At 43.2% G+C, this 25343-nt stretch overlaps 1 protein-coding gene across 7 annotated transcripts in view; it reads left to right on the plus strand.

The window, feature by feature from the left end:
• The window catches only part of LRRK1 (leucine rich repeat kinase 1), an 83250-nt gene that overhangs the window by 36876 nt on the left and 21031 nt on the right, over positions 1-25343 (plus strand). For all 7 annotated transcript variants that reach the window (XM_055815049.1, XM_055815044.1, XM_055815058.1 and 4 more), the window contains 15 exons: positions 502-629; positions 874-1037; positions 1747-1884; positions 5637-5749; positions 6871-6947; positions 10323-10452; positions 10988-11100; positions 11960-12174; positions 14251-14415; positions 16474-16646; positions 18672-18792; positions 19040-19199; positions 19852-20128; positions 23086-23257; positions 24725-24888. In XM_055815049.1, coding sequence (XP_055671024.1) covers positions 502-629; positions 874-1037; positions 1747-1884; positions 5637-5749; positions 6871-6947; positions 10323-10452; positions 10988-11100; positions 11960-12174; positions 14251-14415; positions 16474-16646; positions 18672-18792; positions 19040-19199; positions 19852-20128; positions 23086-23257; positions 24725-24888 — 2310 coding nt within the window. The remainder of the gene's footprint in view (positions 1-501; positions 630-873; positions 1038-1746; positions 1885-5636; positions 5750-6870; positions 6948-10322; positions 10453-10987; positions 11101-11959; positions 12175-14250; positions 14416-16473; positions 16647-18671; positions 18793-19039; positions 19200-19851; positions 20129-23085; positions 23258-24724; positions 24889-25343) is intronic.

The raw sequence follows: 25343 nt of genomic DNA on the forward strand, positions 1-25343 counted from the left end.
AACCTGTACAGAGAGCAGGTGCAAATGAGTCAGTTGTGCTTGTGCGAAACTGTGCAAGTGAAGAGCATGTGCAGGAGCTTCTTGGTTTATTTTCTGTCTGCTACAGGGTTTAACTTAAGATTTGCCCTTTTGCATTTTCAGTGTTTCCAAGTTAGTTGTCAGGACAATTGTAGGGACTTTATTCTTGTATTATCTCATGTCGTTTCTCCTTTTCTTCACTTCTGGTGAGCTCCACTCCTCTAAGTCTAAGCCTTGAGCTGACTCAGATTGATATTTGCTGGCTGGTATCAATTATCTGATCTGCTGTCTATCCAGACCACTTCTGTCTGCCCCTTGGAAGGGTTCATTTTCTAAGTAGGGTTTTTTGCTTTGCATTGTGAGGACACATTCCAACTGCTTTCATTTAGATCTAAAGCTGTCCTGGTAAAACAGCTGTCTAGGCAACAGGAGTCTTTGCTAGCATTTTATGGATGCCTGACTGAGTATCTTCTGTACTTACAGGTTACTGGAGATTGATGTGTCCAGCAACCGGCTCTCTACTCTCCCTTCTGGATTCCTACACCTTAAAAACCTTAAAAAACTCATCGCTTCCAAAAACTATATGGAGAAGTTATTTGATGAGGAAAACAGTACGTACAGTCCAGTATTAATGCTTAACATTTCAAGGCCTGGTCTGTAAAGGCAAACCCCAAACTGTTGTAATAATGGCTTAAAGAAAGTATTACCTGGAGATGCTGAGCATCTCGCAGTCCGGTGTCTGAAGTACACAAAAAGGCCTGGTTGTTTGGCTCTTATCTAACAAGTATGCAGCATCTTGCTGGATCAGACCGCTATCATACTTACACCGAGTCCGTAATGTTTGGTGTTTTCTAGCAACTAATTGGATTGGTTTAAGGAAGCTGCAGGAGTTTGACGTCTCTGACAACAGGTTGGTGGAACTTCCAACGGTTTTTCTGTACTGCTTCAAGTCCCTCAACATACTGAATGTTTCCAGAAATCAGCTGAAAGTGTTTCCAGACCCCTGGGCCTGCCCCTTGGTAAGTTGAACTGCTCTGACAGAGTCATAGGCTGAAAAAAATTCTGAAACAATGCAAAATAATAATCTGTCATGCTTAAAAAGCTATCAGGCATCTTAGACTAAAAGGTTGTTCTGTTTCTGGGGAAGTGCCCCTGCCTGATTCAGTTTATGGGTCTCTGATCAAGTCTTTCTGAGGCTTTACCTTGATCTCACCATGTTGATGACATTGGTGGAAAACTTCTAGAAACATGTCTTATATGGCTGTGTTCATTTTCTCTATAGTTCATATGAGCAGAAGTATTGTTAGGATCATTTTACAGAATGCTCAGCTTACATTCAAGGTTAACTTTGCCCAAACCCATGGCTAATGAGGGCATCTCTATCCACCTGTCACTGCCACTTTATTCCTCATTATTACAGGGGTAGCAGGAGAACAGTTTACTTTGATGAAGTGTTGGTTTATGGTTGAAAAGCAAATAGGAATAATTTTCAAAATAACTGTTGAAATACCTTTTGCCCACCAAAGAATTTGCCCATCAATTAAGTGAGTACATGTCCTCAGCAAATCCTATGTGCCTGCATGCATAGTGATTTATCTAGATCAAAATATCTTAAGAGATCACCTAGAATAAATTTATTAGTGCCTTAAACATGTGACAGCTGCTTTACCTCGTTATTTAAAGAGACGATTACTGTGCTATAGGTGTTTTTTCTTTTATGTTTTCCAGAAATGTTGTAAAGCATCTAGAAACTTACTGGAGTTTCTGCCTGACGCATTGACTATTTTCTGGAAAAATCACCTCAGAGAAGTGGATTTTTCTGAGAACGCACTAAAAGAAGTTCCACCAGGACTCTTCCAGCTTGAAGTAAGTGTCATTTCTTCCAACTCCACAGTACTTCTCTTGACACGTACTCAGACCTCAAAGCTGTAGCAGTGGCTACATAGGTAGGTAGGAGACAACCTGCTGTTTTGAGTTGATGAGCACAACAATTGCACAGAGCCTCTGAGCAGCCCTAACCCCCTGAATGGCTACATTCAGGCCCTTGGCCGGTGTGATACGGTATCTAGCTTTTGACACAGATCTTCTGAGAACTCTGGATATCAGTGGTTTTCTGATTTTGGGAGTGCTGTTTGGAAGAAGGCAAACCACTGCATTGCAGCTGCAAGCTCCAACCACTGCAATAGAGATGTACTCAAGCGTGCTCACAAATAGTTGTTTTTTCTTAATCCGGCACACCGGTGTTGTGTAAGTAAGGATTAGTCTGTGTTGAAAAAAGCATGTTTGAATGCCCTAAACAATGCTAGTTGGCATCTGTCTTATCTTTAAGCTTGTAGATTAAATACTTGCCAGTGGGCGTCAGAGATCCGTAGTTTTACTTCAAAATCCTTCAGAATTTGTGGCTTCACATGGTTTCAACATGAAACCAAGCAGAACCTGCAGGTTTCCTCCAAGCTTCCCTTCCAAATTGTGAAACTCAGGGTCATGGAGATGGAAACAGAGGTAAATCTTTGTGCGGAAGTTTCTTGATTTTCACTGCTGGCCTCTGCAGGAGGGATGGAGAAGTGATGGCACATATCCATGTCCAATTTGGATCTCAGGAGTCTGCTGCAAAGGTGCCTCTTGCTCCTGCATGGAAGAAAACAGCTGAGGGTCATTTGCTCCCTCAGTTCTTTTTAATGATTCCTGCAGATTTGGCTTTGCTTTCTGGTAACCATTTGTTTTCAATTGGCATTTTCCCTGAAATAGAACAAATCGTATGGACTATTGTCTCTGAAACTTGTTTTTTTTTCTGAATGCCTTAAAAATAAGCTCCATGGGTGGGAGCTACCATGGTAGATACTAAACACTAGATGGTGCTTCAAGGGCACGTTTCTTTGGATGCCGCTGCTCAGAGGCTGCAGAGATGTGAAGGCACCAGTACAGGGTGTCAGAGAAGACCTCAGTACAATCTCTGCTGATGCTCTGTCTTGTCTTTGAAGTTAGTGACAACTTAAATAGTGCCAGTTCTTATGCATATCTCTTCAGCCTTATCTTCATAAAAGAAATGGCAGATATTTTCAGTCCCCCAAGGGCTACAGTGTGGTGAGCAACTGGAAGGTGAAAGCCTATGCCTAGATCAGCCCTGACTTGGACTACTCCTTGATTGTAGAGTTTGTGTTGGTGAATAGGGCTGCAGTCACGCTCCAGCCCTCTCCAGAAGTAGATGTGGGAAGGTGAGAAATGGGCAGTAACATGTTCCTACATACGACGTAAGAAACATTATATGTTCCTACGTTAGTACGTAGGAGCAACAGTGAGCTGTCTTTTCCCTGGGAAAAGCTGAAAGCAGAGGAGGCCTGTGACTTGAAAGCATGTTTCTGACCTAGGCTGGTAGGACATGTAGTTTACCACTGGCCTTTGCTTGGTTTGTGGAGGGGTCTTAAGAGTAGGACTAGGATCAGCTCACAGTTGTTAATATGATGTATATACTAGAAATGTGGTGTTAAGAGAAGCAGAGGCTTTCTTGGCTTTCTTGTCACCTTCTAAATGAACCATCTGTACATGTTCCAAGCCACGTCTTGGTTCTCTAGACTAGTTTGCCTCTTTTGAAGAGAACTGACCCTCTCTGGATGGAAGTATTCAGGTAAGGCTCTGTTCAGCATTTCCACGTCATGAGGTGACCGAGGGAGCTTAAACTGGATGCTGCAGTGCTGTCCCTCTGATATAATCTAACACACCAGAGCCCTTTTTGCGCGCTGCAGCAGTAAGTTTGAATGAAGTTTGCTGCTGCCATTGTCTCACTTCTGGAGGCACACGTTCTTTTCCTGAAAGGCAGCAAAAATGAAGAAGTTGGAGATGAGAGAGAAGAGCCAATTGCAAAACAAGGACTAGTGATCTTCAGAAGTACAGAAGAGCCACAGCCAGTTCAAAGTCACTAATTTTCACCCTATGGAGCAGGCACATAAGCAATGCATATAGTCTCACCAGGCTCTCAGCTCTCCTGGAGAGTGTCCTTTGTTAGTGTTGGGGGGGATCATGTAACATGGATACAGTTGACTGAAAGTGAAGCACCCCGGCTAGACCACACAGAACCAAGTTTGTGCTAATTCTAGAATGTGTAGCCTCCCTTTCCTCCAGCCCCCTGCTCAGGGGTATTTTGGGGGAGAAGTTTGAAGCATTGTCATTGAACAGCCCCATGGAGAGAGCTCGACGCCAGGCGCCGGAGGAGGACTGCGTCTTCCTTCCAGTGGGAAGTTCAAGCCAGTGGAAGACTAGTGATGGTAAAAGCATTGGCTGTCAAGACTCAGGTGTCAGGGAGACTTTTATAGTTTGTACGATTGTGCAGCCCTTTCCTCTAGTGGTTCGCTCTGCCTATCTGCAGTTCCGTGTCGTGCTGTACCCCCCCCCAGCCCCACCAAGGCGCGGTGCTGCCCCTCTCCGACCGCTAGAGGGAGCGTTTTGCATGGCAATTGCCATTCCAGCAGCTGCTCCTTGTCCGTGCCTCATGTCACATGGATACCTCGTATTTTTCCAAACCGAGAAAAGGGGAGGAAGGCCAACAGGCTGGCTTCGTGAGACACCGTTAATTGTGCTAGGTGAAAACGGGCATAAAACTTTTATATGATGTGGAGGGCATAAAACATTCAATACACTTAGAGCTGAAGTCTCTGCTGGTAAAGCATGATTTCCACGGGGTGTAATTCATTAATACCACTGGACTTCTAGCACGAGATAATTCAGCTGGCATTCTGCTTATCTCAGTTTTCATGGGGGGGGGGGGGGGGGGGGGGAGTTGCAGAATAAACCTGGCTGGAAACTTTGCATAGAAGACTTTTTCAGTGGAAAATTGGATTTCCAACCAAATTAAAATGATCATGTGAGCCTTGATAGTATTTTTAAGGACAGATGGAAGAGAATAAACTTTATAAATCTGAATGGGAACTGCATTTTTTTCTGTTAAATTTATTAAATTTAAAGTGGAGCTTGTGTTTAACCTTATTCATGGTGTTTGCAGCTGAGTCCTATCTGTATAATGTTAACTATATGGTGTTAATCAGCTAAATTTCTTGTTTTTACAATTTCTGTTCCTGGTGTGAGGGGAAAAAAAAAGTAGATAAGTGACTTGTATAAATCTTTAAAAATATTTTCCATTTTAATATACATGTATTAACAAAACAATTAAAAATTTTCCTTGAGTGAAATAGCTCACATTTTTAAAATTGATTTTATGCTTGCACAACAGGTGTTAGCTCACTCTGACACGAGCTTGCATACACATATAAGACCTCTCATCCATTATGTGTCATACCGCATAGGTAAATCATACTGTTCTTTTCCATTTGGAAAGGTTTCCTCACTGAAAGTAAAATATCCTTTTATATGGGTTGTTTCCAATTGCATCTGTCAGCAAGTAGGCTAATAATCTCCCAGAACTAATAGTGGTGTTGCTTCGTGCAGAAAATATACTTGCTGGAGACAAGAAGGAAATGTTTGCATGCTAGGCAGCATGAACAGGGTGTTCTGATGAATAAGATGTACTTTCTTCATGTTTCTGTTATTTAATAGCCATGCTAAAAAATCTCTTTCTGTATGTTTGATGGACTCTGTCTTCTAACTGTAGGCTATTCCTCTTTTAGGCTTTGGTGTCCCTGAAGCTTCTAGGAAATCATTTAGTTACATTGCCTTCACAAGATAAGTGGAATTGCAAACAACTTAAATCGCTGGATCTTTCAAAAAACCAACTTGGGAAGTAAGTGTTTCTTTCAAATTTTGTCTGAGAAAACAAAAGCTGAAGAAATAATAGCAAACTCAATCCCTTGTGTAATACAAAGGGTGTCAGCAGTGAATTAATTACCTGGATAGAAGGCATTGATATCCACATACCATGTCTCTAAGTCTATTGTGTGTCTGTGACAGTGATAAATTATCCTTTTCTGATTTTTTTTTTTGGCATTTAGCACACTATAGCATTTATTAAGTAGATAGATTACTGATAAGAGCAGTTTAATTTCAGAGCATGTAGAAATTTCTTTAGCCCGGTGTGTGGTTCATCACTACAAATACTAGGTTGGGGGAAGGATATCTTAACCATAAACCATCTGGCTGGACTGCAATTTGTAGTTAGCGTGGGAGTATTGTTTTGGAAAAAATGAAAAATCTTTGGTTTTTAATTGGAAGTATAACCAGCTGCAAGTTTGTAGAGAAGACTGAATTAATAAGGTCATCCAATAAAAGAGTGGTGTTCTTCTGTTTAGAAATCACAATAGGGATGTTTAACATAGAGTGTTAAAGGTCCCTTATCTTCTCCAGAACTGCACTGAATTGTGTCATACCTTCTCATTTGGGTGTCTGTCCAGCAATTTTTCTGGATTCCTTACGAGTTGCCGTGTCAGTTGCAAAAGATAAATTACTGGTATTTGAGTGTCTCAGTGCATTTCTAGAGCCATGTTATTGGATCATCTTGTCAGAGACTCTGGTGAAAGAAGGGAACGGCAGCAGGCCGGTTCTCCAGCGTTTCTCTTGAAGCTTGTTCAATTTGCTGTTTGACAGCCTACTTAACCTTGACACCCATAAAGTCGGGGGTCAAGTGCTCTCACCCTGGGAGCTGAAAGTGCTGCCTGCAGAGCTCTGTTAATTTGCCAGAGGAAAACCATTGGGCTTGGACAGGTGTCGGTGCTGTCTAGCTCTGTCATTGAGCAGCAGGTTTCAATCCCATCTCTCAAAAGCAGACAGGAACCTGTAAGAGCTGTGCCATGAATCCCACGGCCTTGTCTGGGGCTGGACTCTGCACTGCATGCAGCTCCAGCACAGTTCTCAGCTGCTGCGTCCAAGCTCTTTTCTGCACATGTTACCATTTTGTTTGGCCTGCAGGAGTGACGAAGGATTTAAAACAAAGCGGATTCCCTTTTTCACCACGAAGAGCAGGGTGCGCTGTGGCCCAGAGGCAGGTAAGGTACATGACAGTGCAAACACGGGAAAGCAAGTGCTGAGAATGCCAGGTGACCTGTGAAGCAGCAGGAATCTGTGGAATTTGGTTGGAGGGAAATCAGTGTAAATTCACCTGCAATTTTAAGCGTAGCACCATTTAAATTAAGAGGAAATATGTTTAGGTTAAATGTTTCTAAAGAAATGATGCAGCTGGTTTGTACCATTAATATAGAAAGATGAATGAGTGAAATGTGTTTCTTTCACTGAGCTTTTATTGTTTTCATGAAGGTTATTCTTTTTAGCCAGAGGACTAACTGGTGTGTTGAAGGGGAATTAACTCATAATTAGTCTTAATATTCTTAGGACTCCTTCTGTTGCTGAATGCATGTTTTCCCCGTCTCTGGGATTCGCACCCACAGTTTGGGGCAGAGCAGAAGAGATGTTCTGGATTAGTTCACGTGAAATCCCAGAGAGAACAAAGGAATATCTGAAGATATCTGTACTGCTTCCTGCTCTCTGTGGGATTCATCTGCATTTCTTTTTGTTTGTTTGTTTTATTTTAAAGCACTTGGAAAGCTTTCTCATTTTCTGCTGCCTGAAGAATGGCTTGCTCTGAAGCATTCTTTGCAAATCGCAGAGTGGAATAGAGCTGGCGTCTTCATGACGCACATCCAAGCAGCCTTCAGCTGTTTGCGGCAGGGAGAGGCTCTCCTGCAGCAAATGCCTTCCTCGGTTCCCCTGAAAATTGTGCACAAGCTCAGGTCAACATGGATAAGTAAAATTGGTAAATGCACCAAGTACAGCCATAGCTATGGGTTAGGACTGGAGGTTAGGTCCTGCTCACCTGGGTGGCAGAGGCTGTACCTGGACCGCCAGGCAAGGCTAATCCTACCTCATTTTTCTGTCCATGGAAGTAGAGGCTGCTGTGGCAGCAGGTGCTGTGTGTGCATTCTGAGGAGGTGAAAGGATTGGTCTGCACTGTTTTGCAAGTAGGAGATGGAAATAGAAATGGTGTCACATTGCTGAAATCCTGAACATGGAAGAACTGGAAAAGGAGTCTGAATCTTGTGAATCTGTGGAGTCTGACATATTCTCAAATCTTCTCTGTGAAGTGCTACAGCAGCGTTTCCCAGTGGGGAGAGAAGGGCAGGAGCAACAGACGAAGGCAGCTAAAACCAGCTATAAAAGGGAATTGCTGTCCTAATGGAAATTTCTATGTGCTGCAAACCCAGCATAACCCCTCTACATAAAGGAGGGGAGCGTGGACTGAGCATTAGTACCACTTGAAAAGCCTTGGCACATCCTATCCTGGTGCAACGCTGAGCTGCTGGAGGTTGCCTCAGGTTGCAGGAGGGTGCAGAGTAGCCTACCTGGCTTGTGCTGTGCTTGAATAGCCACAGCGACAGAGCAAAGCCAGCTCATCTTTTTCTGTCTGTTTCTCTGCCAAGTTTAGCTTGGTGAGACTAGAGGATGTGGCCAAGAATTTAAAGAACATCGAGAGAAAACAGAAGCTGGAGTTCATCAGCTGTTCACAGAAGTCTCCTAGCGAGGTGGGGGGCAGGTTTTCATATGATTTTACCAATAAAGCTATTTACTTAAGTCTAGATTATTTAAAGAGAATAATTTATGGATGCTGACTATATTTGATCGATAAATCTCAGAATAACTCCTTGCACACGCATGTGGTGTTGGTGGCGTTTACTCATCCAAAAATATATTTTCAAGATGGGATTTGTTTTATTTTTTCTACAGTTCTTTAAAAGAAAATTTGAGCTGAAGCCAGAGAAATCATAAATAACTCATGAATAAATAATTACAATTCATAAACACCTCAGGCTTGCTTCCAATATAGTACACTCCTTTCCACCTGGGACTCTTCGGTGAATTGAGAGTATTGCTACTATTTTAGGTGCTTGCTCCTACGTGTCCAAGAGGACTAAGTCTGTCTGTGCCAAGGTGCATACTGAAGAGAAACAATGAAAAGTTTAAGTCCAGTGATGAGGCAGAAAGGAAGTGAATTAAATCCATGAATAAGCCTGCTGTTCTCCTAAAATAATCCCAAAGATGATTTTTTGTTTGAAAACTCAAAGGCGGACTGTGACAGCCTGCCCACACCAGAGAGTCCTGTCACGTATATAAAACAGCCCTGCAGACAGTGGGACTCTATCTTACTTCTTTTCTGATCATAGTTCAGGCTTGAAATGCTGTTAATGTTAGAGCTGGGGAATTTTCTCCTGAGAAAACTTCTTCCATTTTCTTTTTCTTTTTTTTTCTTTTTTCTTTTTCTTTTTTTCTTTTTTTCTTTTTCAGCTAAGTCTGGTTACAGTTCCTCAAGTCTTCTGTGTGAGGGAAGGCGATCTTGGTGGAAGTGCCACTATTCTATCCTTGAAGAAGGGTGTGTCTTGCATATCAGGGTGTTGCTTTTATTGACGGTGGAAGCAGCAGATGGTGCTGGTTGTACTTTCCTAATCAGAGACTCAGAATTTGCTTGTCCCTGTGTGGCCTAGTTTTCCTTGACTTCAGGATGCTTCTTGGTAGATACATGTGACATTCTTAAGACAGCAACACAATTCATGGCAGCTTTTCATGCCCCTATCCCAGGAGTAATTTGTGGAGCGAAATGATGCTCTTTGAAATCAGCTGAATTTCCCTTTGTTTGAACTTCTCCAGCAGCAGCAGCAATTCAGCCATGCAGTTGTTGTGATTATTGCTTGGGTTACTCCCAAAACATGCTGGTTGCTGCTTAGACATGTAGGAAGTCTGAAGTGCCCTGAGACCTTGCAGTCTAAAACAAAACAGGGGGGTAGATGCGAACAGTTTTTGGAGGCAACATAGGTTAGCAGTCTGTCAGCTGCAGTTTGGGTTTTCTTCTCTGTTGTTATTGACTTTGATCCACCATAAATTGCTCCAGGATGCAATGTGGGGGCCTGAGCATAAATTTTGACCGGCTTCTGGCTTTTCTCAGGCAACATGGAAAAAACATGTTGAAAACCAGTTGTGCCTGCAGTTAGGCTGCCAGCAGTTAGGCTGCAATACAAACAGTTCACAAGGTATTACCAGCTATTCAGCAGCAAGAAACACAACGCCACTTGTCCTCTGATGTATAGTCATCTTGGCAGGCCTAGAGTTCCTCCCTCAGCACCGCAGAATTCAGTCACCTGGAGCCCATCACCTTCAAAGATGCGCATCACCATGATTTTAAAAAATTGAGATGTGAGCATTGATGTGTAATTGCCAGTGAAGGCCATTTGCTTTTCTGCTGTTGCTTCATGGTGATTCCTGCCAAGGAACATGACCTCATGTCCTGCCTACAAAGTTAAGGTGAAGGCTTTTGGTTCAGAGCCTTGGTGCCTGTTATGTTTTAAAGGTGCAATTTGTTTCCTGTCTTGTTCCAGGTCCTTTTTTGGAGTTTCCAGCATTTCTGAGTGATTCTCTGGAAGTCCTTTATCTGAATGACAATCAGCTGGACTCTGTCCCGCAGTCCGTTTGTCATCTGAAAGGTTTAACAGAACTTTACTTAGGAAAGTAAGTCTGTGTCCTGAAAAAGCTATGCAGTATTATTTCCATGTTGTTTTAGTGACCAGTCTTCTGTGGAGCCCCACCCCAGATGTCCAGTGCTTTTGAAGTCAAAAAGCTGGAAATAGTCAGCCCCTTGTTAGAACCTATGCCCATCATTTGCTTTAGATAAGGAGGAGGCTAGCCTTTTGAATTAGGGAAGATGATCTAATGCTTTGAACACAGGCCTGGGAATCTAATGTGCCTCTAGTTCATTCTGGCTTTTTGCTGTCAGCTTCTGTAGCATTAAAGTCAGTAACTCATCATTTTTGCCTTTATTTCCTCAACTATCCAGTAAAGATGATTAGACTTGTCTGCCTCAGAGGATAAATTGAGGTTATACATCACTTTTAGGATGGAAATTACTATTAAAGTGCTGAGTAGTTTTATTAAAATGTTAATGGAAGATTTCTGCAAGGAGAGAATAGTGTAATCTGAGAGTCCGTGAGAGCAGCTACTTACACACAAAGCCTGGTTGTTGGTAGATTTATTTGTTTTTGTACAGTAACCCTGGTATCCGAGAGCTTCCTCCAGAACTTGGACAGCTGGCTAATCTCTGGCAGCTGGATATCGAGGAACTAAATATCAGTAACGTTCCTGCAGAGATCAGAAAAGAGGGTAAGGCTGATCCTGTGTGTTCTTTATTAAATTGACTGAACATATAATGAAAATCGCTTCCTTTTAACGGTCCTGAACAGGAACAGACAGTGTGTGCCCAAGCCCTTGTTGCGGTTAACTGGAATTGCATAGGGAAACCTACACATATTTGCAAATTTGATAACCAGTGCTAAGCTCTGGCTATATGATCAGTTTCAGATAGATCACATGTTAAAACGATGACTTATAAATGCAATATTTGATTTGCAATATGCATGCCGAATAAATTCCATAGCTTGCTTCCTGAATGTGTGTACTTCAGGGTATTTAGAGAGTCTTTCTAAAGACTGAAGTGTTTAGGATCAACAGTCACAGTCACATTGAAGTGACTATTGTAAGCTGCTAGATTTTTGGATCTATTACAGTACTGTCTTCTTTTTTGTGTGTTTTAATAAGAAAATCCTGTGGGAACAAAGTTATTAGGAATTAGTCCTTCTCCAACACACTGTTGAAGCCTAAATCTAATTTTAACTGGAAACATAAAAGTAGAAGGAAAAACTGAGTATTTTCCAATACTAAATTAGTATTTTATGTTTCCTTTCAGCTTCTGAAGCATACGAGCCACAGCATTTGTTTCTTCTTACAGTGCTCCATTGTAGAGTCACAGAGCAGTGACCTTTTTCTGGGGTCTCTGTCTCAGGTTTGTCACTAGAGGTTTCTTTGTTTATTCTCTGGGTTGCCTCAGCCCGCAGCGAAACTGTAGGGAAAATATTAATTCAGCTGATGTGTTTGCAACAGTAGGTTTTGTGCAGTCCTGCTGTACATATGTATGTTTGTAACTGCTAACCACAGATAAAGCCTGTTCACTTCCCCCCCATAGGCCCTAAAACAGTGCTGGCATACTTAAGAGCACAGCTGCGCAAAGCAGAAAAGTGTAAGCTAATGAAGATGATCATCGTCGGTCCTCCACGACAGGGAAAGTCAACGCTGATTGAGATCCTACAGACAGGAAAAGTCCCTCAGATGATGCACAGCGATGCCACCATACGTACAACAAAGTGGGAGCTCCCCAAGCCAGTGGGACACAAGGCAAAGGTGAAAAACAGTCAAAGATCCTTAGCCTCACTGGAGTATTTGAGCCCTACAGTGTCCCTTATGGGCTGAAATTGCATGCCCTTTTACAAAGAACCATTTCCATCACCTGTGAGCCAGACGTTGCAGGTGATGTGGTTTAGACCCATCACAATTCCTCTGTTTCATTTCCAATTGGTAGTAGAGGACAATTCTCTTTTCCTGAGCACTCAGCTTTGTGTCCTAAAGAGAAAAATCCATGTGTAGGCTGCCCAAATTACTGACTCTATACCAGCTCGAGTGGGTTTTGGACACCAATTCTGAGAGAATGTTTTAAATCAACTTCTCTAAAGCAGATTGTCCTTGCATTTGAGGCCAGAAAATGAGACATCAGTACCTAAAGTTGGACTTTCTCGATATCAGAACTGTCCTAGGTGGGGAAGGTGGGTAGAAGGTAGGATGCCTGACTTCTGGTGTGATCCAAGGATGTCTACTGTGTACCTTAAACTCCCAAATCTCAGATGGCTCATTCAAGGAGTGTGTCAACCCATACTGAACTCATTTGGACAGCACTGAATTCATTCAAGCATTTGTAGGTGGCCCTGTCCACCGCCTGCATGGTAACACAGGGTTTAGAGCGTGCAGAATTGGTCCTGAGGGTCCTGAGGTCTTGTAGAGCTGAGGGTGTGCAAACACATGGCTCTCCCTTCCCGGATGACAGCCATGACCGCCAGACTGTTTTGGAAGGGACGAAGGAGCCTGCTGAGTTCAGCTCTTGTACAGCAAAGAGTGCCAGGCCAGAGACAGAAAGAAAAAAAAGCAAGCACAGCCTGACTCCTTAAAGAAAAGACTTTGGTGGGAGAAGAGATTTGTGTATTTTCTATTGAAAAGCAATTTAATAAAATAAAAACCTAGACAGCCTCAGAGACCTGGAGTGGGATCAAGGTGCCGAACGGGCTTTTGTCCCTACCTCTGAGTCTCTGTCACACCATACAGTCACCGACACCATACAGACACACAGCTGAAGGTTTTTGGGATGAAAAAAGCAGTCCTTGTGCTAGTTAGGACTTGGTTTAAACAATATGGAAGTTATTCCAGCTGTTTCTGGGAGGCTTCAAACTGGGACTATGCGAGGAGCCCTGCTGAGATACTTAACTCCTTGCTGAAATCTCATAGGGTAACTTGTCATGTGGGATCAGTCAGTACTTGGACCTGGACCAGTAAATGGAGCCCACTTGGTGTTTCGTGATGCTCTGAGGGTGATGGCTGGAGCAGAGTTTATTTTTCTGCTCAGTCACAAGCTTCTTGCCTCCCCAGGGCCAAGTGATTTAGGAGCAGAGACTTCAAGGTATGTAGGTGCTTCCTACTGCAACTGGGAGCCTGAATACTGTGTCAGAGGAGGGCCGTGCTCCATCCTAGCGCTATTGTGGGGCTGCATGGAAGGATGGCTGCTGAGATACTTGGAAGGGAGCCAGGGCTAGAGGCCTCCGTTTAGATGATTCCCCAAAAATTAGCGAGTCAGATTTACAGTGGCTGTAATTGTGGCCCATCTCTGATGTGACGCACCTATCGGAAGCCTCAGAGCAACATGCAGGAGGTGTTTATGAAAAGCTTGAGAAGTTTCTCATCTTCTGAGCATCTTATATTCTGTTTGGCTCAGTTAGGGCTGAGCTCAGTGGAAGTGATTTCAGCAGGGGGTTTCCTGTTCTCCATAGCAGTGCCAGATAAGTAGCTGCAACAGTCCTGTCGAGCGTGGCACAGACAAGGATGAAACAGTTTCTATTCCAGATGCAGTGAAATACTGGGCTCAGAATGAGACCCTTGTTTGTACTGGAGAATCCGCAGCATTAACTGGAGATTTACCAGCATCAAGGGCACCTCTATCATTTTAGCAGCAAGTAATTAGTCTTGATTTCCTGTGGGGAAGTGGTAGCCATGCTTAACAATTGCTTGTTGATTTATCTTTCCTGGAGGCACAATTAGGACATTGAAACCCTTCTTGTGTCATACATTATGCAGGCGTAGGTTTGTACTTTGGCTATTATCTCCCTGTGATTTACTGCAACCGTTTGATTTGAACACTTCTCTTTGTCTAAGTAGGTTGATTCAGTGGAGTTCAATGTCTGGGATATCGGAGGCCCAGCAAGCATGTCTACAGTCAATCAGTGTTTCTTCACAGACAAAGCATTGTACATAGTGGTATGGAACTTGGCACTGGGGGAAGAAGCTGTGGCAAACTTACAGTTCTGGTTGCTGAACATTGAGGTAAGAAGTCACTGGTGGACTCTGGGGTATCTATTTATCAAGTAGTAGCTCAGCACAAAGATACGTGATTATTACAGATTCTTTTTGGTCTGCTTTCAAAAATTCCGCAAGCTATGATTTTTTCATAGCTTTTGGAATTAATTTTCCATTATGCTGTAGGCATATCGTTATATTTAATGGTTTAAATTTATCATTTGCTTTGTTCTCCCTCACACACATCAGAGAATGAAACAAAAGCTGATTTATAAACCCCTGCTAAGTAAGGCTGAACATACTTAGTTTGGAATTAGTGTTTGACCACACTGTGCTCCGAGGAGGGTTTGAAGCATTTTCTTTCTTGTGTGGGTTAGACACACATTAGTCTTGAGGTTATATTTTTAACACTTTAGATTCAGGTAAGCTAGAGAGTATCTCCTAGACAGCTCTCAGCTGGGACTCAGAACTGCAGTGAATTCATTAGTGTTGGTTGATTTTTATAATACCATGTTCATAACTTTTTGTAAATGTTTATTATTTGATATCTGTCTTAACATTGCATACACAAAAATGGGCTCTGAGCCAGTCCCTCTCAAAAAAGAAACATCTTGATGTTACAAAAATATTAGCTTAATGGTCAGCAGCAGTCAAAAACCCAAACTAGGTTACAAAGCTGAAATCATAACTATGATATTTCAAAAATGTATGATGTGCCTGTGTCCTTAATGTATCCAGCAGGTACATAGTAGCATCAGAAAAGTTACAGATAAAGATGAACATCATGGTTAAAAGTATGGAAAAAGTTTCTGAGTACACAGCAAGTAAATAGACCTCTTCAGCTTGGGAAAGGCAAATGAGGAGGGCTGCATGTAGACTCCTCAGGGTAAGGGGAAAAACCACAAGGGAGTCTTTGTTCATGATCTTTTATTATAGAAGAATTAGGAGAGATCAGATGAAATAATGAGATGGTAGCTTTGAAACAAACAATAGGAAGTATCCTGAACACAGCAGATAGCTAACCTGTGCAATATATTGGAACTATGATGTGCTGTGGATATCAGAAGTTGAAAAAACAGACTGGTGGGAGAAAAATCCATCAAGTGCTATTAACTGAGAGATACCATCTCGTGGTCAGGAAATTGATGAGCAGCCTGCTGCTGGATGCTGGGAGAACACACCAGGGAAAATAATGTCTACATGCTTACCCTGTGCCTATACTCTCCATTAGCCTCTAGGCAGAATATTGGGCCAAGTGGGCCCCTTGGTCTGGCATGGTACAGCCGTCACTTCTGCATCTGCACAGGGTTTGAGTTTGGTGTCGTTCAGGTTAGGATATTTCAGTGGGCGTCATAAGAGACAAATGGATTGACTGCAAATAAGCATGTATTTCTGCATCTGAATAGTCTTCTGTGGTCAGAGTAATTTGGATCGGCAGCCTGACCCCTGCTTAAGCCTGTGCAATCCCATTGTATTTGGCAGCATGGTCCCTGAAATCTGGATACATTCCAGTGCTGTAATGCAATCATGGAAGGGTTGGAAGAAACCGCAAGATCATCTAATCCATTCCTTTGCATTGATTTAGGATTAAGTAGATTGAGACTTTTCTAGCAGTTTATCTCACCTCTCCATATACATCCAGGCAAAAGTATGTGTAACTTCCCCAGGTATCCATTCCAGAGTGTAACTAGCCTTTTTCAGGACATCAGAGTTAGATCTTCTGGCTACAGGTTAAGCTAACTTATTTTCCTTTGTCTGGGTGGACATAGTCCCACCATTTAACTGACTTGTAGCAACTTAATGCCACATAGCAACTCCCTTTATGTTAAGCCCTGATGTAATGAGGCCAGACCGACAGTCTCCCTCTTTGCAGTAGCAGCAGATGATTAAGGCATGTTCTGTAGGAGAACTTCTGTAATACCCAGATCACTTGTTGCTGTTGTCAAGCTGCCTCCGTTTTACATACATTCCATTTTATTAATGTATATGACTACCCCCTCTTAAATATTATACTTTTCACATGTCCTCGCTGTATTTACCACGATGTAATCTGGATGATATCATCATCAGTGTTTCCCCTTACAGGCCAAAGCTCCAAATTCAGTGGTGTTAGTGGTAGGAACACACCTTGATTTAATTGAAACAAAATTTCGCGTCGAGAGGATAGCAACTCTGAGGGCATACGTCTTGGCTCTCTGTCGGTCTCCGTCTGGATCCAGAGCAACTGGCTTCCCAGATATCACATTTAAGCACCTGCAGTAAGTCCTTGTGCCTTTATGAAGCTCAGTCACTCTATTTTATGTCACTTCAAACAATTTTATAATACTTGATCTCCTTGGCAACGGAACTGATTTAAAGGCTCGTCAGCATTGCGTTTCATCTATTTTTGACTGAGATAATGTAGAATAATCAGAAGTACAGTGTTGCTCAGGGGTCTGAGCGTGGGCCTGAGAGCTGGAAGATCCAAAGTCATGACCTTGGCCAGTCTGGTTTAGGGCTCCTGCTCCACTCAGGTTTCTCACCATTAAATGGTGATACAGTTATATTAGTCACAACGAGAGAAGTAATTGATTAAAGATTGAGTAATTAATGCTGCAAAGCTTGAGAGCATGACTGTTCTAGTGTGGGTGCCACAGGTTTTGTTAAGAGGGGGCTGTGTGGTAACCTTGTTCTACCTGATGTGAGAAAGCTCACGTGGCAGTGTTGGCAGGATGAGGAGTGGGTCAGCCCCCTGAGCCCCCAGCAGTTCAAACCTGTGCCATCTGAGTTCACCGGGTGGGATAACGGAGGGGTGGTGCTGTCTGGAAGATCAGTGTCAGTCAGGCCATGCAGCCTCTGCAGCTCCCTCCCTTTGGCTAACAGAGAATGCCCTTGGAGAGAGGAGGCTTCTCTGGCTGGGAAAGAGGTGAGTCTGCCAGCCAAGGGAGCGCACAGCACAGGTGGAGCATGGATTCAGCAGGCTGACACCAAACAGTGTGAAATTGCCAATGCCTGGGGCAAAAGCAGGTGGTGGCTGGCAAGTAAAGAAGGGCGTTTGCAATGTCCCCGGCACTTTGCATCTGCTGCCTGGCAAAGTCATCAGGAGACCTCCCATGCATGCTCTGCTCTGCAAATGCAAGCGCTCAGTCGAGCATCCCAGTTGGCTTTTTCCCATTAGGAGAAATACCAGGGACCCAGCATGAGGCCCAGAGACTCACGATGAGAAGGAGAAAGTTTTGTGCTTCAGTCTCTTCAAGCCTCTTTTCCTATCACCACAGAGCATCATAACATGATCTCAGTCATTTTTTCTCAAGGGGATTTTCTTCCACCTGCCACACATCCTGCACGTTCCCTTTCACCTTCCTTTTCCCCTGCATTTCTTCCCACTGGAGTCATGCCTGATTTCATACCTCCTCCCTCCCGTGCCTCTCCTTCATACCCCATTGTCCACCTGGATGGGGCTCCTCTAAGCAGTGCTCTGGGCATCCGGAGGAGTGTAAGGAGTGTTTGTTGTGAAAGCCATGTGTGGGTGAGCCTGGAGTGCTTTTATCAGTGCTGGTCCTCCAGTGTCACTCCAGTGAGTGCACACTTCCCAGTGCCACTGACGGCTAAGGTTTAAGATAAAGCATATTGCTTTAGAAAACTATTTTCTGTCTGCCATGGGAACATGTGTAGGATCAGTTAGAAAGACTCTTTGTTGGGGAAAGTGGAAGAGAACTGTTCTTATCCTGCCCACAGCAAGACCAAAAATAGTAGGAGTTGGAGAGAGCAGGCTTTTAGCTGTTAAAGAGATGATGAAGGCCAGCTTTTAGGATCTAAGCATCAATTCCCAGATCACAGGTTCCAGCTGAGCAAGGGCCGGAATGAGGGTGGGAAAAGGTGTCTGGTAGTCATCATCGTGTCTCTTTGATCTAAGGCAGGGAGAACTGGACTTGTCTCCAGCGACTGCTGGAGCACCATGTTTTCCTCCCTCCTGCAGTCCCTTCCAGGATGTGTGCAGCACTGAAGGGAAAGTGGGTGATGGCTTTGGTTAGTCTGACAGGGAAGTCCCCAGAGATCACAGTGCACAGGGGATAGAAAAGCAGCGCACAGTGAATGAAGCAGGCAGAGCGGAGGTTGGCCTAATATGTCTTTTCCAGGCGTCTTTGTATTTTTCTCCAAAGCTAAAAATGCTCACTGACAGCCTTCCTCCCATTCATCTGGCACAGGAAATTTAAAGTCGCTGATAAGAGAAAGTGGGCCTGGAAAGGAAGCCAGTGTGCTGATAAGGTTTGATAATCTTCACCCTTGCATGACTTTTGCAGTGAGCTCTCATGTAAGACTCTGGAAGGCCTCGATGGACTCCGACAGCTGATTTTTCACGTCACTTGCAACATGAAGGATGTTGGCAGCTCAATATGCTCACAGAAACTTGCAGGGAGATTGGTGAGAACTGTTCTTTCTAGCGGTGATCCTTACCAAAGTGGGGCGTTTTTGAGGATTGGTTTTGGATTGGGAGGTGAACTTCAGGAGTTACTGTTGATGCAGGAGGCATGTGAAGTATGTAAGATAGCTATCTGGCTTTGGGAAAAGACAGCACTATAGGATCCCTAAGATGACTGAGCCAGCTCAACTCCAGCAGAGTGATTGCTGTCTGATCCTGATCCTGCTGTTTTTCTTATGTTGCTTGTAGATACCAAGAAGTTACCTTAGTCTTCAAGAAGCTGTCCTTGCAGAACAGCATAGAAGAAGTCAGAATGATGATGTCCAGTATTTAACAGACAGACAAATAGAACTGATCATTGAGCAAACACCTGAAAATGATATCAAAGACTATGAAGACTTGCAAACTGGTAGGTCAGAGCAGACCAGTAATTTCTTGGAAATCAGGAGGTGTGATTGAAATATTCCATGAATAATAGAAAGGGGAGGGGAAGGAAGCCCACCAGGTAATTGCTGTGCAAAAAAACAGTTACGGTGTGCTCTATACCAGTGTTGAAGTCACTTTGGAAATTGCTAAGATACAAAATTAGTAATGGGGCTTTGTGGGGAGAGGGCTGGGAGGTTCCAAGGGTGATCTGAGGCTACTAATTTTTATTTTTTTTTGAACAAGCTTTGTCTGATTTTATTTCTGCTCTGTGCAGAATTAGCGTTGCCATGTTTTCAAGGCTATCTTCTCTGTAGGGCCCCAGTCCTGTGATCTTTATGGAGGCTTTGCACTGCGGGAGCCTGGGGGAGCCCTTCCCTGTGAGGATGGCAGGAGGAGGGTAAAGGGGAGGTGTGATGGGGACAAATACTGGCTGTAAAGGGGTGAGATGTGGGTTTTACAAGTGGAGTGCCAGATAGCAGCACTCCTCAGATAAATGTTACTCTCTTGGCTTGACTGCATGCTGGCTATATCTGGTATGCATAAAACTGCACAGACTGCCTCATAGCCTTACTCATCTGCACTGTGGTTTCCTAATGCTGGTCTATTGCTGATCTAGAGTTCTTTATTTTTTGCAGCGATTAATTTTCTCATAGAAACAGGTACACTGCTGCACTTCCCAGACACAAGCCACGGCCTAAGAAACCTCTACTTCCTTGACCCTGTCTGGCTCTCAGAGTGTCTGCAGAGGATTTTCAACATCAAGAGCTCCAAGTCTGTAGCTAAGAATGGAGTCATCAGAGCAGAGGATCTCAGGATGCTGCTGGTTGGGACGGGCTTCACTGAGCAAACCGAAGAGCAGTACTTCCAGTTCTTGGCTAAGTTTGAAATTGCACTGCCTGTGGCCAATAACAGGTATGTTGTTAATTAGAGGCTCAGCCAGGCGGGAGGCTGTCACCGTAAGTGGTTGTCTTGACAAGGATCTTCCTGTGAGAAAATATTTGAGTTCGTTACATAGTATAATGGAAGGCACCCATCCATTTGGGCTGCATTTCCTGACATGAGCATCCTTTGCTCCAAACAAGCTAGTCTGAAAACTTTCCAAGGCAGGTCTTTGTCCACTCGGTGCATTGAGGCTGCCGACAGACTCAGCCACCAGCACGGAGGGGCAGTGACACTGCCAGGGATGTGGCAATGAGCAGGTGGAAGCTGTAAGCGCTCAGCTGGCACAGCTGCAGCTGAGAGAGGATGTGAGGCTCATGGCTACTGGGCCTAAAATATAGATGGGATGGAGTCATCTGTTTCCAGTGGAAGATCCTCACTCCAGACTATAGCAGAAAACTTTGGGTAATCAGTAATTATGTCAGCCCTGAAAGCAGTAGTATTTTATTTCTAGTGAAACCAAAGAATTATAGCTTTAGTGGCAATGTGATTTCCTTAATTTTTAGCCTCAGTAGGTGTTGATCAATAGTTTTCCTAGAAATGGTCTAGGAAACCTCATTCTCTTTAAATGTTAATGAGGCCTCCTCCCCTCTGCCCCCCATCTCTTTTGCTGTGGGCAGAGTTCCCTGCTATTTTTCTCTCTCCCATCTGCTTGGCGACAGCCTGTTGTTGCGTTAATGGTGAAACCATAGCCGTATTGCACTTTTGATGTGGCATTTGCATTTCACTTCCTTGCCCTTCCAGGACAGCATGGCTGCATTGCCCTGAGCCTCTCGGGAGCTCTGAATGCCAGCACAAGTGCAGCATTCTCTGTGCTGTCATTATGCCTGTCACTTATCCAGTCCCGGATGCCAACAAATTTTCTCAGGCTTAACACAGATAAAGCAGCAATGTTTCTGCTTAGTCCAAAATGCCTTTTGGACTCCTTGTCACTATCTGCCATTTTTCTCCAAGGCAATTACATTGTCTGTGCCTCGGGAACAAGGAAACTGCTTTTTCACGGCCTGCCCAGTCTTTCTTAGAACGATCCAAGCCACATTAGCAGAATATTCTTTCCCACTGATGGACTGTAGCTATAGCAGGTTGGATTAATTTAATGTTCTAGCCAGACACAGAGCAGTTATTTGTTACTGTGCTTCTGCAGTTATTGTCTAGATTGCCAGATAGGGTTTCTGTGCAGTCACTAGAGAAAGCAGCTGCCAGTTTCCCTTCTGAAAGGGTGTATGGGGGCATGTTTCACATATTTTCAGAATTTGCATTGGCTGTTGTTCAAGAGCATTGAATCACCATCTGTATTATAATCCACTATATAGTTGTGGTCCAGAAGGGCCTCACTGGCCTTCTTACACTTGTAGACCCTTTCTTGGATGCGCTAAGGAAAATTTACTGGCTGTCACAGCATGCATCCACTACCTTTATAAAGCAAGAACTTTTAGTTTGATGCACTCCACTTTTCTGCCTAAGGTACATGTGCTTTAGCTTTGTTCTGCTTGTTAAAACAGAGTTGAAAGTATGACCGTTCTTATTTTAATTTATAAGTCAAAGAGAAATTTGTATAGGTTTTGCATTCCAAAGATGTTTCATAGAACAGATAATTTGATCATGTAAAATGTCATCGGATGTTATGGACTGTGACATATGGAGAGAGCTGTTTTCTAGTGATGGCTGTTTTTTCTGAGCTGATATTTCAGGTTTTACAGAATACTGCAGCTGCTGGAGAGAAAACATGATAGGCTTAAAGCATTGGATTTGGACCCAGCATTAGTTCTAGTTGTGTGTCTAGTCCCTGCCACTGTTATTTTGGTCAAGTCCCTTGGCTGTTTGCCTCATTTCTGTCATTATGCCCATCAATGATGATCTCCAGATGCCAACACATTTTCTCAGGCTGAACACTGATAAACCAGCAGTGTTTCTGCTTATAATCAAACAAGATGTTTAGGCATCTTGGAATGTATTTGGTACAGAAGAGTATCACTGTCAACAGATTTATTGGCAGGTATTGAAAGCCATAAGCTAATAATTTTCAGAACAGTTCTAGTCTTCCAAAAGGTTTTAGCTTCCCAAATACTAAAGATCAGGACAAATTAATATTCTGTGCTTACTAGGAGATCTGAAAATAATTTGAAAACTTTGTGGTCTTCTACACCAGTGTAGCTCTGTTATTTCTGATCAGTCAGGCTCAGATAGCACTGTGTCTCTTCCACATTTGGGCAAAGAACCAAATAACCTGATTGCAGGAGGAGACAGAGCAAGGCAAGTGATGTCTCTGCTGGCATTAGCCTGGCAAAATGAGCTCTTGCCCTGGAGTTTGTCAGGGATGTGATAGGGAGTCCATCAGCTGCAATATGGTGCAGTGGGAAACCCTGTCATGTTGACCCATGAGATGCTCTCGTTCTGGGACTGGGATGAGAGCCCAAGCAGTCCAGTCTCTGCAGCCTGCAACTGCCTCCTTGCCACCTCCCACAACACCTCCTCTCCCCACCTTCAAGCTGAGCTGCTGTGGGTTGTTTTTGCGTTTGTCTTCTGTTGCACATAGGAGCACAGGTGTAATTCTCTGCTTACTACCAGGACCGAGCAAAAAAGATACCAAAAAAAAGTCCCAACATCACAACTGTTCTAATGACTCTTATATTTTAATGCATTTAATTTGTGATTGCACTGATGTCCTGCTCATTACATCAGTTTTAGCCCTGTCCAATAGCCCTGGCTGAATTATGTAATGTCTGTTTTGCCTCTGCTTGATTCCATAGTGTAAATTAATTTCTCCATGTGTTGCTGCAGTGCCTTTAATCTAAAAGCTTTTTTATATGCAGTAGGCTCTGACATTAAAAATCTCTTTGGAAACTGAATTGCCTTACTATCCAGTAACAATGTACTCACTGTTACAAGCTGTAGCTAAAATTTGAGCTGTTGAATTTGATGTGTTTCAGCTACCTCCTCCCTCATCTGCTTCCTACCAAGCCAGCACTAGATATCCACGGGCTCTGCCACCAGACCTCAAACACAGTCCAAAGGGTCTTCAAGATGAGTTTTGTCCCAGTTGGCTTTTGGCAAAGGTTCATAGCCCGAATGTTAATTAGCCTGGCAGAGATGGACCTCCAGGTAGGTTACTGTATCTCTCTGCAAGCAAAAGACAACAACTGAAGTTGTTGTTCAATATAACTGTAAGTGGGTGTCTTCACATCCAGCTTGCTTCAGTCACAGGCTCACTTTATTTGAGTAAATAGGGAGAGATGAGACTCTGATTCTGTTTTCGTAGTAGGTGTCATTTAGAACAACAAATTGGCGCTGGGGAAGAAAGCCAGTGTTCTCCACAGCCTCTTTATAACATGATCCCCTGGAAGGTCTCAGTACCTCCAGCATCTCCCAATTACAAGTAATTGGAGTCCTGCCTGCAACTCTTGTCCATGACTGTTCCACTGGCCCAGACTCTGCTCATGTCATTTGCCAGAGGACATCTGGACTAGCTCCACCGAAGTCAGCTATCTGAATCTGTATGGCTTTAAATCAGAAGAAAATTACAGGACTGTTGCCTTAACGGGATAATGAGTGCAAGCAGGCACCCTATTAGTGCAAGTGGTATGCATATCGTTAAAGTAATGTGTGTAAGGTTCTGAAAGCTAAGTGAAATGTGATGTTGTTAACAGACGTATTTTTGCAGCAGCTTATATCTGAAACATAGCCCTGCTGGAAACCATAATAAATGCCTACAAAATATTTTTAGTACTACTGTGATAGCTTCTTAACAGCTATCCATTTAAGCTGTGATCTGTCATTGATGTACAGAACATGGAAAACACGATACCTGTTTATGGAAGATCCTCTGTGTTCCAGGCTTCTCAATCCATGGAATAACTTCACCTGTTTTAACTCTCTGTCTTGCCAACTCCTTGCTTACATCCACAGGGGCACTACATAACCCTAGAGCACCTTTGTAAGGGACCTCAGCCAGTCCTCACTGAAGTGAATGGAAATGATCCCAGGCACCAGTCCCGTCTGCAGACAAACGTGTTAGAGCAATGAGTACAGTGGAGTTCTGCAGATTAAGTCTTTGCTTTTAAAACAAAAATACATTTTGCTTTAAGTGCTGGTTTGAAGTGTCTTGGAGAAAAGCCATATTCCTCCTACTGAAACAGGTGGAAAAGTTAACTCTCCACATTGAGGGCAAACTTAGTCATTCCCTAGAACATTTAGCTCTTCTTTACGGTTGTAAGACTTTTGCAAATGCAGAATTCATATAACAAATGCCACGGTTATACAATTAACTTTGTTCACAAATACAAAATTGTTCCTTTTTTTGAGTTGAATTGAAAAATACTTCCATTGCTGCAAAACCAACTTCTACTGCATGTATTTTTGTTCCATTGCAAAATTTTTTCATGAGCACAAGTTGCTCCATAGTGGAGAAGGTATGACAGCACGTGTGAAGGCCAAAAAAAGAAGTCACCTTGTTGCTCAATTAAAACAACACCCTTATAAGAAATTTCAATAGTTTAGTGATTTTCATCTCAACATCCTTATGAGAAATTTCAATAATTTAGTGATTTTCATCTTTTCTGCTTGTTTCAGCTCTTTGAAAACAAGAAGAACACCAAGACAAGAAACAAAAAGGTGACCATCTACAGCTTCACAGGCACCCAAAGGAACCGCTGCAGCACGTTCCGAGTCAAAAGGACTCACACTGTTTACTGGCAGGAAGGTCTGTTCGTTACCTTTGATGGAGGCTATCTTAGGTAATTTGTGTTTGTAATGCAGCATGCATGACAGGGGACTAATAGAGTGTATGAAACATGTCATTTGAATGGAGATGAATGGGCCTGACTCGTGCTGTATGCTCACTCATCAGTAGAAGAGGAGGCTCTTCTAATGGACATAATTCATCTGGTAACAACTGGTGACAAAAATGATGAATAACTGGTTGTTTGGCAGTTCCGAATATACGAAACGTATGTGTTATTCAGCCACAAAGTTAAAGAAGCCTGAAAACAGAAAGTGATATTCAGAGCAGAATTCTTTGCCAGCGTAAAATCATGCATTTTCACATGCAAAGATTTCCTTACGTCAGTGAGTTTTCCACTGAATCCTCAAACTTCACAACTGAGTGGCAGTAATCGGGATCAGTGGAGGTGTTCTATGCTCTCAGACCGTGTGCAGCAGGGACTATGGACTGCTGGTCTAAGCTGGCCAA

The sequence above is a fragment of the Falco peregrinus genome, chromosome 1 (assembly GCF_023634155.1).
Source record: "Falco peregrinus isolate bFalPer1 chromosome 1, bFalPer1.pri, whole genome shotgun sequence".
NCBI classification, from domain to species: Eukaryota; Metazoa; Chordata; class Aves; order Falconiformes; family Falconidae; genus Falco; species Falco peregrinus.